Raw genomic sequence first — 14859 nt, forward strand, 5'->3', positions numbered from 1 at the left:
ACCCTACAACAGCTCTGTTCAACACTGGCAAGCACTTTCCACACCCCAAGAAAACATCTTTGCCCAACAGCCCACTTCATGTTGTTGAAGTTGCAGAGAGAAAGACAACTTTTCACACTGTGGGATTTGCATCATGACAAACTGAACAGGCTCTGTTTGCTGAGCAGCAAGTGCAGAAGGAAGAGTGCTGCTCTCACCAACGGGAAGGCTTTGCAAACAAAGAGGGGAAAGGGGTGTATAGCATAAGACACCCAGTAGGAATTTGCTAACAGCACAGTGTACCTTTATTCCCAGCTTGGTAGATTACCCTTTCTACTGACCTGACCTAGAGAGCAGAGCTGCTGAAGGAGCAGCAGTGTCCGACATGGGCACCGTGCCCCTCGGAGATGCAGCTGGAGCAGCAGATGCAACTATTGGCACAGGAACCATCCCCTCCTCAGACAAACAAGCTAAAGTGATAAAATGTTGTTACAGGCACAGAACACATTAGTTACACAAGCCAGTCAGAGCTACCATGGCAGAAATATCACTACTGGTATGTAGTCTAGAGCTGATCTTAAGTAATAACTTGTAAAGCAAATCCTCATCTTAGATGTCTCTTAGCAACATTAATGTTTTTCTTCAAAATAAAAGTGTTTCAAACAGTGCTACTCAGTGTCTGAATATCCAAAAAAGTCTCTATTGAACTGGAGCTTAAGAGTTCTTTGCTATAACATTTCCTTATCGCTCAGCACGTTGTGTTACGACCAAAGGTTTCTGACCTGATACCTATTACTAGCTGTTTAAACCAGTTTGTGGTGATTCAGCCAACTGTTCATGACAAGTTTAATGGGAATTATAAGTACATTATGCTCCTGAAGAAGGTAACAAAACAGTAAGAGGAATGAGCTCTACACAGACTGCAGGCAATCCTCAATGGCTCTGGGTGAATAACAGTCCAATGGTGCTAACAAATGAGATGATGAAAATCCAGTGTTGCATTAAGGCTGTTAATATGTTAGGAATTAAAACATCTATGTCACATCTATAAATGCTGTACCCAAAAAAGCTACCTAAAGATGCTGTAAAAAAAAATATCAAGACTGAAGTATCTGAAAAGAAAGCAGCCCAGGACTCCAGAGCTCTTCACCACACTACATCAACAACACATATACCCAACAGCACTTACATTTCCTGACATTTCACAGATTTCCCCTGCTGTTTCCAACAGAGGAAGGAACAAAAAATATATGGGATTGTTTCTAGGATGGCAGAATTAAACACAATTTTCCAAGCCCTAACCTCGCTCACCTCTAACTTCGACACCCTTGGCACTTCCATTGGTCCAAGTGTTCCAAGCCGAAGCCCCACACTCTCAGCAATCCCACAAATAGTAATAATGGCTGTCCCTGTGGAAAAGGCACAGTAGAAATGCCTCCTCAGCAGGGAGCAACAGCCAACCTGGATGCTTTTCAACAGGAGAATGTCCAAAAACTCCAACGCCCATCCCAATACGTGAGCATTCGAACTCATCTTCAACCACTTCATCCCTCCCACTATTTTTACAGTTCAGTTACCTCGCTCTGTGTGCACCTGTAGTCAAATCTAGATAGATTATGCTCAAGTCTTATTCTTCTTCCTACCAGATTTTTAGTTTCTGCTGGCTTTTTGATCTCTGCCACCATTCTTCACACCCTGCCATACATAACGTGGTGTAGCATTAAACACTGGCCTCAAAGAAACCTTACAAGAACAAAAGTCACCCTATTAAAAGGTCACTTGATTTTGTTTATGTATGCTGGATTAAATTTGTGCATGCAGTTTTGCTGGAAAATGAAAGAACTTTTTTTTTTTTGCTAAGGCTTTCCTACATTAGTGATTAGGAATGCGTACAAGGAAAGCATGTTTTATGAGTAGAACTTAATTGATTTATGAATTAGTTGACTAATCAAATGAACTTGCAAGGAAAGTTCATTGGTTCTTGAACAGTGTCAGATTTTAGAGGGCATATTAGAGTTACACTGGTCTTTTGCTGAAGACATTTGTTTTAAATTGCTGCCAAGGTTATCCACAGACAAATTACAGAGAACGTGCTTGTTCTTTGGAAGAGATATTTTGCTATGCATCTTAAAAAGGGAAATTACTCTTCAGTTGGACTAAGTCTGCCTCTTCTCTCCAGACCATAGCACAAGGACATTTCCCTTGTAACACACACTTATCTTCAAAATAAAAGCAGGAAGATGACAAACTTCAGTTTGCAGATTTTCTTCCTCCCTGTAAGTTAGCTCACTGAACAGGAAAAATAGGTGCTCAGATACCATGGTAATGACTGATAACGACTCTAGCCTTGCAAATGCCATGTTTTGAGAGATTAATATACCCAAAGATTCAGAAGAGCATTTCAAGTCAGCATTTAACCTGGTGCCAAGGGCTGGGCTTGTCGGTGCGCTGTGCCCCCAACATCCATCTGTCCTGCAGTGCTGCTACGCACCTCTGATGGCCAACGTGACGAAAGAGCATTTAAAGAAGGAGCAAATCCAGCCCACCCCCCTCTCCAAAGCTTCTAGTTTCATAAGTTTACCTTTGCTACGTCAAGTCCTTGAGGTGGCCAAATGCTAGCTACTATTTTAGCCCAAGCTATGTGTCACCCATTTCACATGAAGGAAAAAAAAAAACAACAAAAAAACAAACCTTGCAGCTGTTAGGCTCCCTCAAGAATACACAGGCTGTAAGTATGAGGAAATCAGGGCAAACTGTAATAAAGATGTTACAGGCGTGCTTTTGGACAGCCGTATTTTTAGACTGAGGTCTGAAGAATTATTTCAGAACACAGGGAGAGACAGCGAGGGCGACAGAAGGGGAAAATGTCAGTGTGAGAGGCTACGGATAGCTTACGGAGTTAAGTGCCCAAATGTGATTCTTTCCAAGCAAATAAATTTGCAGTCTGCATCTGTTCATGGGTTTTCACTGGAGATGCGAAAGTCATCTCTGTATGCAAGATAAAACCCAACGCATTAAAAAAGGCACAGCGTCGTCTTTTCAGATAAATTGAGGTAATTGGGAAAAAATTGATGCTTATGAAATATCATTGAGAGCTTTCACCTCCCTGCTCTTATCAAAGTTTCTCAGAGGAAGATTTGAAAATAAAATTTGAGTCAGGAGAAACATCTGACACAGGGGTACCAGACTCGCTCCCGCACAAGGTTATTTGCTATTTTTAAGTAACTACAAACTCCTTTTCAGAAACGTCCTTTAGCAAGCAGGCAGTTATTGCAAGCTTTTACCTGCACTCTGTCCTCATCTGTCTTTTCAATACCTATTTTCTTAAGGGTTCAGAAAACTTCTAAATTGAAATTACACAGTGCGGTGACAAATCAACAGCCTAATTTTTTATTTTTCTAGAGCATTCAATAGTGTAGCAGAATGTTTCTTCTCTGACATTTATGGCTCTCTCATTTTTCAGAGAATAGCCCAAGTGCCATTACAGTGGCTGCAGCTCGCAGCACACAGGCAGCTCACACATAAGCACACTTCAAAGCCCAGGTGAGCGAAGGCAGCATGGTGCTAAGTGACAACACTGAAAAACAAGCCTCGAGTTTCAGGACAGCCTTGTTTCTAAGAAGAAACATTAATTCTAAGGATGCCACATCTTTCCTCAAGAGCAGTTACAGGTTTGAGAGCCAAGGTTTCTTTATCCATCAGCGTAAAACCCACCAGAACACAAGCACGTGCTTTACAATCCGTGTATTAGGAAGACTTTCATAGTCCATGAGTAAATTTAACTCTCTCTTGTATTGATTCCTGAAGCTCCTTCTGTTTTTCTTCTCTGCTGTGCTTAAATTGGCTTCTCCATCCCTGAGTTAAACTCGGGATGAGTACTGGTGGGTAATGGGCTGTTAGTGCAGAGATTTTGAAAGCTACCTTTGAAATACATCATGAAAGTGAAACAAATCTAATCTTATTATTTTACCCTTTCTTGGTTTTCGACAAGCAGGATAAAGGGCTAGTATTTCACTATGAAAGCACAAATCAAATGGAAGCCCTCTGGGACAACTTTCTGGTTTGGTTTATCTAGACAATGCAGGCCCAGCAGGCAAACCAGATCTCTGCGCTACTCTGGCTGAATTTGGCTGCCTGGACCTCAGAATGGCAAGCTAGGCAGTGGTCCACTGCCAAGAAGGGAACACTGTTAAAACAAATACACAACTCACCTGCTTGGATAGCTTTGTAGCTACATGGAGGGCCCATGAACACAAAATCACAGTCCTCTCCAGTGCTTTTTGCTTACAGGAAGGCAGCACCAGCTCCTCCATGTCACAGAGCAGAGATCTGCCCTGAGCACTACACCCAAGCTGCAGAACTTCTTAGCTCAGCTAGGAATCCTCCGAGTTCTGTCCTGCAGGACAGGTCTCTGACGTGCATTTCTCCTCTCAGCTCAGCGTTAAAGGGAAGGGCATGTTCTGTTCTACACCTAAGGCACAGGAGCCTGTCAGTCACAGCGCGATGCACAACACCACTGCTCTGCACTGCAGCTGTTTTGTCACATTTGATGTCTCGAGGCGTTCAGCAGCATTTCTGAGGGTAGTTATGATAAACTCCCCAGCACACTTATCTCCCACTGAAAGCAGGTGGAAGCAATCACTTCTAATCTCACCAAGTGGAACATCTTCTCTTCTGTTCTTACACAGTCTTTATTGTTTCTCTGGATATCTGCAGTGGAGTTTTTCTGCCCACCAGCAGAATCACGTGGGAGCTTGCAAACATCCCTCTCTGATCCAGCAGAGGCATGGTAAGCACAGCCCTCCCTGACCTGCCTTCCTTTACAGTGAATTTGACATCACAGATGACTCTGCAGCAGCTCTGTGTCCCCTGGAGACAGGTGCTCTCCAGGAGTACTCTACCCCTTCTAAGCTAGGCATATGTAGTAATCCATCTACATTCATGGAAGAGGCTTGTAAGTCATCTAGATCATGCTACTCCTATAGCTACAGCTGCATTTTAGACAGCAGAAGCAATAAACAAGCTTTCAAAAAGTTGTTTCAGCAGCATATAATTTTAGCAGAACCTTTTGATGCCAGCCAGAAATACTGTTTAATGCATACTTCCATGGGAATAGCCCTTCTTGAAAGGCAGACTGGGTGGTTCAACAGAGGTTCTGTAAAATTCATTTGCAGTTTGGCATTTTGCACACAAGGTCGGGTCAGTAAAAGCCATTCTTGCATGCCAGTGCCTACAGCTCCCACTGCTTTTCAGAAGCCACACGCAGTGTGAGGGAGTAGGGGGTGAGGGCTCACCTAGCAAGGGACAGATGTGGCAGGGCATCTTCACTAAAGGTGCCAATAAACTCCTCGTGTGGACCCTCTGTGTCCCTTGGAGAGGTGCATCTAGGACAGAGATGCTTCTACTGCTATGCTTGCCACCTGCTCCTGCAAACAAGCCCTTAAAATAATTTCTTACACTGCAAATTAGGTTTACAGTATAAGAAGGGAGGCTTTAAAACTCACTTACAAGCACTGCCACCACTTGACACGGGATGGCCAAATCCTGCTGCCTCAGCACTGCATTTTTCTCCATCTGCTGCTTTGTCAAATCACTAAACAGCACTAGGTACCTGCTATTTAGAATAAAACAACTTCAAAGTTACATGAGGACGGCATTTACACAGAGCCACGGCAGACCAAGAGTGAAGAACTGATAACTTCAAAGCAACTCCAAACAACAGACCATCCTGATGCACTATGGGACAGCCCCACAGCCTCTGCTCACAGCCCATAACGCTTCAAAAAGAGGCAAAGAAAACCAAACCAGTCATCAAGAGTCAGAAAATATGTTTACTAATAACAGTCAAAGTTAAGTTCTTAAGTTCTTGAGTAATTTAGATATGTCAAGTTGTGTGAAACTATTCTTTATGATCCTAAGAGACAGGTCAATAGCAGAGACGCTAAGCAGAAATACGCTGAGCAGCTTCTGATGGTTTCTGGGAAGAGTTTTTGAGGTTTATTCCTGTTGGCATATTTCTTCAACAAATACTACAGATGTATGTTTGATCCTTGGCATTTAGCATGAACACACACAAAACTATTGTGAAAATAATGGCAAAAAAGCACAAGGTGTCCAAAATGTACTTATAGATACAAAGCACGAACTCACTTTTCTTACTGTAAATGCACGTACCTGCTGCATTCACTATTATCAATTATGGTAGACTAATGAACTTCAATGCATTTTAGTTAAGGCAGGTCAGGCTCATGCAAGTTAATGTTCCCACAGATTAGTTCTAATGCTTGCAGTTATGTGTGTTCAACAGCCACTGGGATTTTTATTAGGGAAAGGTGGAGGGGATTAAATTTGTTGTGGCTGAAATGTTGTATATGTCCACTGCTTGCTCTTTGCAGACATGCAAACAGGTCCTCATTCTATACATCTCTACTTAAAAGGCCTGTTCACAGGCACCAGTATTTGCCAGAAAATAAAAAAAGGACTCGGATTCAAGTGGCAGGACAAGGAAGACAGAAGGAAAGTCGTGCCACTGTCTTCCTTACACCATATCTTTGACCATCTCCAATTAACAAAGCAAATGAAGGTAACAGTATAACAGAACTACATGGGCTATGTAACAGCAGCTGCTTTTTGGCAAGCTTACATTTTGAACTATTTAAATATTACCTTGCATTTAAATTCATTAAAAGAACATTAAAAAGCAAATTTATTTTTAAAAATTGCTATTTGTTTCAACAGAATTGAAAAGTGTGTTTTGCCTAGTCTTGACTTAATTTAAGGAGCACTAATTTCATTTTAATTTGCACCATCTTACCTCAATCAATTTATTGGCATGCTCACGGAAAACCTGGGCATATTCCTTAACTTCTTTCTCGTTCCCATTCTTGGCAGCTTCAATCAATACTAAAAGTGGAACATTTGTTTCCAGAAAAGAGTCTGATACATGGTCCATCACAGCTTTGCGGAGCTAAAATAAAAATAAAAGAATAAAAGAGTTATTTTTCACTAGCATTCTTCTGCTATTTTCCTTTCACTGTATTAATATGTAAAGCTTAAGTACTTTTGTCGTTGATCCTTTTTCCTTTGTGTGACCAAGGCTTTCTCTGCACTAAGTCTTGCCTATACACTTTTTGCTTCAATTTAAATTAAATCTCCTTAAAAACTGGATTAGTTATGTAAGTGCAAGTCACCAGTTTGGCCACAAATATTGATTTAGCAACTCATATTGGTTTTGTCTGAGTAAATTTGCCACTCTCCCACAGCTGATAAAATAACATGCCGATTTAACTTCTTTAATTTCTCTACTAGAATAAAAACGCTTTAAAATAAGCTTCATCCACATTCATATTTACTTCAAAAAGGGAATATACTGCCATAAAAATAGAAAAACAAACAGATAAAAGATTGGTGTTACTTTACAGTTCTCATAGAAAATATACTCTGAGATGAAAACCAACAGAATTTTAAAACACAAGTGATTATGTTTAAATCTCATAAAATTTTAGGGTTTTTATAATCCCTGTTGCCATCAGGGCAGCTAAGAATCCAGCACCTTTATCACACACTTAATGGGGCTGTGTTTCCACCTTACACTTATTAACAGGGCACTGCTTTCATTCCCTCTACCTCCCAAGCAGGAAAGCTCTCTACCAACTGGAGCCAAATCAACAGATGAAATACTTCCAGGAGAGAAGACATGCAAAGGTGCATTTGTTTGTCCCACCAGGTATTAACCTCACGTAGCAATTACCTGTCTGCGCAAGTCTCTGGTCTTTTTGGTCATTTTATCAATGGCAGAATTCAGTGCATCACTTCTTTCCTTGCGTCCAGCCTGAAAAACAAGAGACAAAGAGGTAAACAGGCATTCAGGTGTCCAAGTAAAAACAGTATGATTTATTTCGAGAAGACTGTCAGCTCCTTTATTATTACTTTTAAGTGATTATTCAAGTTAGAAGCAGAGTCTCCACCTCCTTGCCCAAGCATTATTCTTCCTGGCAGGCTCAAGCAGTTCAGGAGCATCTGACAACATAAGGCTGCATCCTTTAACACTCTTCAGCTTCCTTTCTGGAGAAATGGATGCTTTCCTACATCTAGGCTGCTTTTTGCTCCTCATCAGCCAGAGACTGTATTTAAACAGCTAAGTTTAGATTTCTCTTCTCTGACAGCTCTGTCGACAACCACACAGCTTGCCGTGAATCTCCAGTCCCCAGCAGCTCTGCCTGCCTCAATCCTCAACCTTTTAGGACCAAGGGAGATGGACGGCACCCCACCACCTCCCATGGCAGACGGAGGCACCGGGTGGTGCAGTACAGCAGTGCTCCCTGTGCAGCTCCACGCCTCCCTAGCACAGAAGGTTGTTCTTCAGAAGTCAATTGTAAGCCAAAAATCAATTATATTAAAGGTAAAATCCTTATAAAACGTTTGTCAGGGATGAAGTCCCAACATCAAATAAGCATCCAGGCTTGCCTGCTGGGACCTGGATTCCGCCGAGTTTGATCCAGCAAGTTTCACATTAGCACCATTGTTAAAAAGAGGGAAAGGGGCCAAGATGCAGTGGCAGCTTCCCTCTTCCTAAGCAGACAGTGGGCTGAAAATATCTGAATTTGTATCAAATTGGGAGTGCCAGATAAGACAGCGCTGGTCTTACAGTCTCACAGGGAGGGTTTTTCTGTACAATAGAGCTTCTCTGAGAGTTATGTGCAGTAAGCTTCATGCAACCACAAACCAATTTCTGAACTTCTAAGCCACGATCAATATAATTATCCTGTGGAGAAAAAAAAACAAAAAACCAACACAACAAAAAACAGCAAAACCCATTTTACAGCACTAAAGCGAGGCTACGCCAATTATCGTTCTGCAGATGCCAGGCTGGTTTGAAACACTCACACAGGCAGCCTTGGATTGAAATCACAAAGTCCACTCTACAGCAGGAATAAAAACTGAATAAAACCAGGGGGAAGATTCGGATGTTGTCAAGTAATTATAATTCATTGGACTTTTGAAGATTTGTCACTCCCCTAATCCAGTCATTGGCTCTCATCACAAATGGTAACCGAAACCAGCTGAAATAAGCCCAGAAGCTTGTTCCACCACACCACAGCTCCAGCAGATTTGATGCTGGGCCGATCTCCACACTTCAAAATGAAACCAGAAACCTCTAAATAAGGTGAAAACGAACGCTGCCTTTATTGAGCTGCTCCCCAGCTGGTCAGGCACAAAGCTGGCAGGCAGCTGGGCTGGAAGCTGTCCTGCAGCCCCTCCGGCAGGCAGGGCAATGCAGGCAGTGGACTCCTGGCACCCCCTGTGCCTGCTGAGACACAAACCTGCAATTGCTCACGTTACCGTACCACTGTACCTCCTGCAGTGGGACTGTGCCAATGAGCCTAGAGCACTCCCCCATCCACCTCAGCATTGTTCCAGTATCTCTGGAAGGTACACGACATCTAATACACAGGAAGCTGACCATTCTGCTGTTCCAAGAAGTGCCCTTTTCCTGCTCCCCAGGCACCCTTACGTTAACCACCTACCAGGAGCGTGGCACTGATGTGAATCCACCAATCACTTGCACTTTGCCATGCTCGGTTTCACAGCACGGAGCAACCCTGGGCACAGGTCCTTTTTGGATGCAAGGAAACCCAGGGATGGTTTCCACCAATGGCTGTTCAGCTCATGAGATCTGACCACAGGCAGCCCTACGTAAAATGCACTGAAAAGCATTCAATGTGTACATTAGAGGGTAAGCAGCTCTGATTTCATACTGCTGATCTGTTCCTATTAAGTCACACTATGTACTAACACAGAAATAGCTGTATAATCTAAACCCATTAGATATGAGCAAAGCAGCTCCTGTTTATTTCCATCTTGTTGGTGTTCTGAAATTTTAGTACAAAAGCTTGTCAGAAAGTATTAAGAGCATTTCCCTTGGAAAGTTGCAACATAAACACCCCACTAATTGAGTTGCAGCAGTTTACCACCTTCGTGCCTCAGCTGCTAACCCAGCACCTTCACTATGGCTGGGGCTGCTGCAATGTGAGGAGGCACATCTGCACTTTTGCAGCTGCAGAAAGGGAACCTCTTACCATTCCCACCTGCAATTCCCACAGCCAATTGTAACCCAGGTCCTGGGCCAAAGATGACGATGTCACGTTTTGCCACTATGAAGTGAGTTGACTTTTTTTGCATAAAATTTACCATAATGCACAACTGTGGGGCCAATTACACCCTGCAAAGTCCAAGCACAGACAGTTTATGGGACGTAGGCTGCTCTAATCTCGACATTATCACGAAGTGTTAAACACCATCAAGGACGACATCAATCCCCTTGCCCAAGTCCCATGAATTTTACCCACTGGCCCTATCGTACAGCTTAACAACTCCCAATCGAACCAGTCTCTAAAGTAATAAATCACATTTTAAAAACTCACCACATTTTAAAGGCTCACCACCTCTGGATAATTTGCTCCAGTAACCAATTACTCTTCCTATTAAAAAACAGCCCTTGTTTCCAGTCCAAACTCCCATGGAAAAGCCAACTAACAACAGAGCAGAAGAATGCATCCCAGTGATCAGCTTCTGCATATGGGATTAGGACTAAGAATAGTGAATCCTGAATATTCAGACTGCTAGTGGGATTTTAGGAATTCAGCATGGAAAGCAGCTATGTCCAAGGGAATCACAGGCTCCGCAGCCGGTGGCAGAGGAAGCAGCTGATAGATTCAACAGATTTAACAGGGTCATATTGACTGCATCAGTCATTTTGCATTATGATACTACTGCTCTGCCCAGTATCACGGATAATACATTCAGACACAGAGCAAACATATTTAAGATCTTCATTAAAAAGGGCCAGAACTGGTGTTAGAAATTACACGTCTCCCCCAACCCTTGGAATTTTTGTTCTTCCACTATCGGTGCTGCTTTGCTTGGAAGGCAGCACAAGCAGTCACTGTCGCATCCTTGCTCTTCCAGATCTCACAGCCAACTTCACTTTTTTTTTTTTCCAATAGCTTAAAGCAGAGAAAGAGGATTTGTATATAGAGAGGCAAAGTGGAATCACTGTCTCGGTCCACAAAGCATTCCCTTTGTAGGCCTGCCATCTGACTCAGAAACAAAACCAAACCAAGCTCTTCCTGCAGCTACCGATGTTAAAATCCAACCGCAACTAACTCATAAATGTGAAAATGTACAGCACGGTGCTGGCAGTAAACAAATGCTATCTGGAAGCAACCAGAATCAGCAGTGCACATATTACAATGTAGTTATACAGCCATGCTTTTATAGCTCCACAACAAAAACTTCCCTTATTAATCTCAGTGTTTCACCTAAGATCAGAGAGCTATTGAGGAATAGCATTCTCCACCCTGCAGCAGTCCCTCTATTAAAAAAAAAAAAAAAAAGGTCATTTGCAGAGGGATTTCTGCTTCAGGTAATCTTTGAATTGTCTTCTAACCAAAGGAAGGAGCAGTGCTGTGCTTAATGCTGGTGATTGAGTAAGTGACAAATGGGTGCTTGGCATTCTGTCCTCGGGGTGGACGGGGGAAGCCATACATCAGTGCAGGGCTGTTGAGCGGTGCTTCATGGCGAGGCATAAAGATGTAGTGCTCAGATTCAAGTTTGTCACATGCTTAATTCTCACCTTGACACCTCGCCTAATTGTATGTCTGCAAAGGATGGCCGCCCGTACTGCTGTATTACCAAGAGAGCAGAGCTGCAAACAAATTCCAGGTACAACAGTGCTGATTCCGGACCACAGAATCATAGAATCACAAGGTTGGACCTGCAAGATCATCCAGTCCAACCGTCCTCCCATCACCACTGCTACCACAAGCACTAAAACAGATCTCGCAGCTCCTCATCCAGACGCCTCTTGAATGCTGCCAGGGACGGTGACTCCACCACCTCCCTGGGCAGCCATTCAGTGCCTGGCCACTCTCTGAGAGAAAAAGTTCTTCCTCATGTCTAACCCAAATCACCTCTGGTACAACTTGCGGCCATTTCTTCGGGTCCTGTTCGTTGCCTGGGAGAAGAGGCCAAACCCCTCCTCATCACAGCCTCCCTTCAGGCAGTTGTAGAGTGCAGTGAGGTCTCCCCTGAGCCTCCTCTTCTCCAGACCGAACAACCCCAACTCCCTCAGCCGCTCCTCATAAGATTTGTGCTCCAGACCCCTCACCAGTTTCGTTGCCCTTCTCTGGACACGTACCAGGGCCTCAATGTCTTTTTTGTAGTGAGGGGCCCAAAACTGAACACATTACTTGAGGTGCGGCCTCACCAGTGATGAGTACAGAGGCATGATCACCTCCCTGCTGGCCACGCTATTTCTAATGCAGGCCAGGATGCCATTGGCCCTCACAGCCACCTGGGCACACTGTCGGCTCATGTTCAGCCGAGGATCAACCAGCACCCCCAGGTCCCTCTCCTCTTCACAGTCATCCAGCCTATAACGCTGCAACCATGAAGGGCAGATGATGGAGCACGATGCACAAACTTCAGCAGTGTTTACCTATCTGATATCTGATGTTTGAGGAGACAGTAACATCCTGACTTGTTACAGACATGAGTGTAAGAAATCTCCTATAGGCACAGCTAAGCACTGAAATATAGGGGTTGCACAGCATGTCCGTTGGTACAGCAGCAACCTAACCCATGTGACACCCCAGCCTGTGCTAGCCTCCTCTGCCTTATCTGCACAGCAAGAAGGCAAAAAAGCAGCATCTGATACTCCCATAACTCCCAACACGCTGAAGTTCAGGAACAACCACCTTGCCCATCTCCACACAGACAGGAGCTGTGTGCACAGGTGCAAATCCCAAGTGCCTGCAGCACCCACGCTTTCGTTCTCCACACCAGAAGCACAAAGAGGTTGCCCAGCCCACGTCAGCATCAAGTGCCATTAGGCTGTTTGTGGGACTTAATGCACCAGGAAGGCTTCCACCAGATGTCAGCCTAACTAAATGACAATGCTGGCCTCGGGGTGCAGCTCTGCTTTGAGTGCATGTTTTAACAGGAAGACCAGCTCTGCTGCTGCACAAGCCAGGTAAGGGAGAGGGTTCTTTGGTCCTAGAGCACTTATGCTCAAGAAAGCCATATTTCCTCTTTTCCCCCAGGTTTTAGAGGTGCAGATGCTACCCCAGAGCGCCTGTTCTGGCAGGAGGCTCCAGATGGCACTAGTCTGTGCAAGCAAGTTTGCAGTCTCCGAAGAAATGCAATGGTGAGAATTAAGCAGGCAGCTGGAGTCTATTCTCAGCCTACTGCACCTCGGCACCCCAGACCGTTCCCAAAGCACAAGGAGAATATCAGCAGTTTCAGGTTTAAAAGGAATCGGAGGTGTGCCTTCAATAATAGCTGTTGCCTCACAACAAGCACGCACAAAAACAGGTTTATGCTGAGAAAAGCACCCGTAAAGCTCACATTCACTGTTTCCCAAACAGGAAACTCACTGGCTAGGTGCTAAACAGCCCTTGTTTGGTTACAGGACAGAGAACCAAGAGCTTCAGCAAGGCAGCAGCTTGCCATGTGCAAGCAGCAACTCCCAACGCCGTGCCAGATTACACAACCATCACGTGGGAGGAACCTACCAACAGGCATGGATGCGAAAAAGCAGAACCCTTCTAAAAGGTACCCAAATTTGGCCACTCGGTAATAATGGAAAGAGTGGCACAGCAGGGTAGTAATTCTTCATCTCGGAGCTTTTTCAATTTTCTTAAATGACACCTTAGGAACATTCCTTAAAAGATTGTGTTATCGTATTTATGTGCTATTAACATTCAGATCAGCGCTGGGGTCAGGACAGTGCACCAGATGAGCGCTGAGAAGCACAGCTACAGGCACGTTGCTGCTGTACTCCCCCAAGGCAACGGGCAGCTCAGGCTGGATTTTGGCTGCGTACTTCTTGCACGGTGAATATTAACTATGGAAAAACTCTTGGAATAGGTCCGTGTCATTTCTTTACACGTGTTCCTTTCAGTCTAGAGCAAATGCTGGAATATTTACGGTGACAGAACAATTTAACACACTCACCTAGCACTGCTTGGTTTAACATTAAAAATAGCTACGTTACTTATTTTTCTGTTTTGTGGGCTTTTGCTTTTCTTTGTGCTTTGTGCTCTCCATCCCTCCATTTCATTTAACACCTCCCCTGTGGGAATACCCACAGGTCCAGCACTGCAGCCAGGGGCACAGCTGCACTGTAGGACAAAGAAAGAAAAACAGGCAGAAACCAGCAAGGCTGAACTTAAATAAGGAGCTAAAGTTTAATAACGAAGCTAAATGACCACTGCCGTCTCAGACCTCCTCTGACACAATTAGTCTCCCTCCCCGTTAGCATGGGGAATTTGCTATTCTCAGCTCAGCCCTGTCCCGAGGTCATCACTGCCACAGGGCAAGCACCGCCAAGCACCTCGTGCTGTGCTGCTGCCGCGTGTCTCAAGGTGACAACGAAGTCCCATAGGACAGTCTGCTCTGGACAGCAGGAGCTGTGATGTCCCAGCATACAGCCTTGGACCAGGCTGTGGCCCTGCAGGGCTGCCGGCACCACGGCCCAGCTCAGGACTGAGCATGCTGGCTGCAGGTCCCGCCGTCACCGTGGGTCCCGGCCCTTGATCAAGGGCTGTGAGCTGCAGGGAAAGCCAGCTGTAAACGCGACTTACTCTCCTACACTTTGGTATGCAGCAATAAGTGATACAAAAGCCAGGGTTTGTGAGGAAAGAAAAAAAAAGATGGATTTCTTCATTTCATAACTGCAAGCTGTCAAGCTAGATTCCAATTAATTTTTTTTCCTGTGCTCTAAGGTAAGCTTTGCTTTTTTTCCAGAAATTTCCCAGCACTCCAAACACATTTCTCACCGCAGGGACTCCACTGCATGCCCAACAGCACTCCTGTCCC

General features: G+C 44.3%; 1 protein-coding gene across 1 annotated transcript in view; it reads right to left on the reverse strand.

Annotated features, from left to right (window-relative positions):
* Nucleotides 1-14859, reverse strand: part of CTNNA1 (catenin alpha 1) — a 106685-nt gene that overhangs the window by 34519 nt on the left and 57307 nt on the right. Inside the window, exons 8-9 of the mRNA XM_085236865.1 lie at nt 7730-7810; nt 6794-6946 (exon numbers count right to left, since the gene is read on the reverse strand). Coding sequence (XP_085092991.1) covers nt 6794-6946; nt 7730-7810 — 234 coding nt within the window. The remainder of the gene's footprint in view (nt 1-6793; nt 6947-7729; nt 7811-14859) is intronic.

Source organism: Meleagris gallopavo, chromosome 15, assembly GCF_905368555.1.
Source record: "Meleagris gallopavo chromosome 15, MGAL_WU_HG_1.1, whole genome shotgun sequence".
In the NCBI taxonomy this organism is placed as follows: Eukaryota; Metazoa; Chordata; class Aves; order Galliformes; family Phasianidae; genus Meleagris; species Meleagris gallopavo.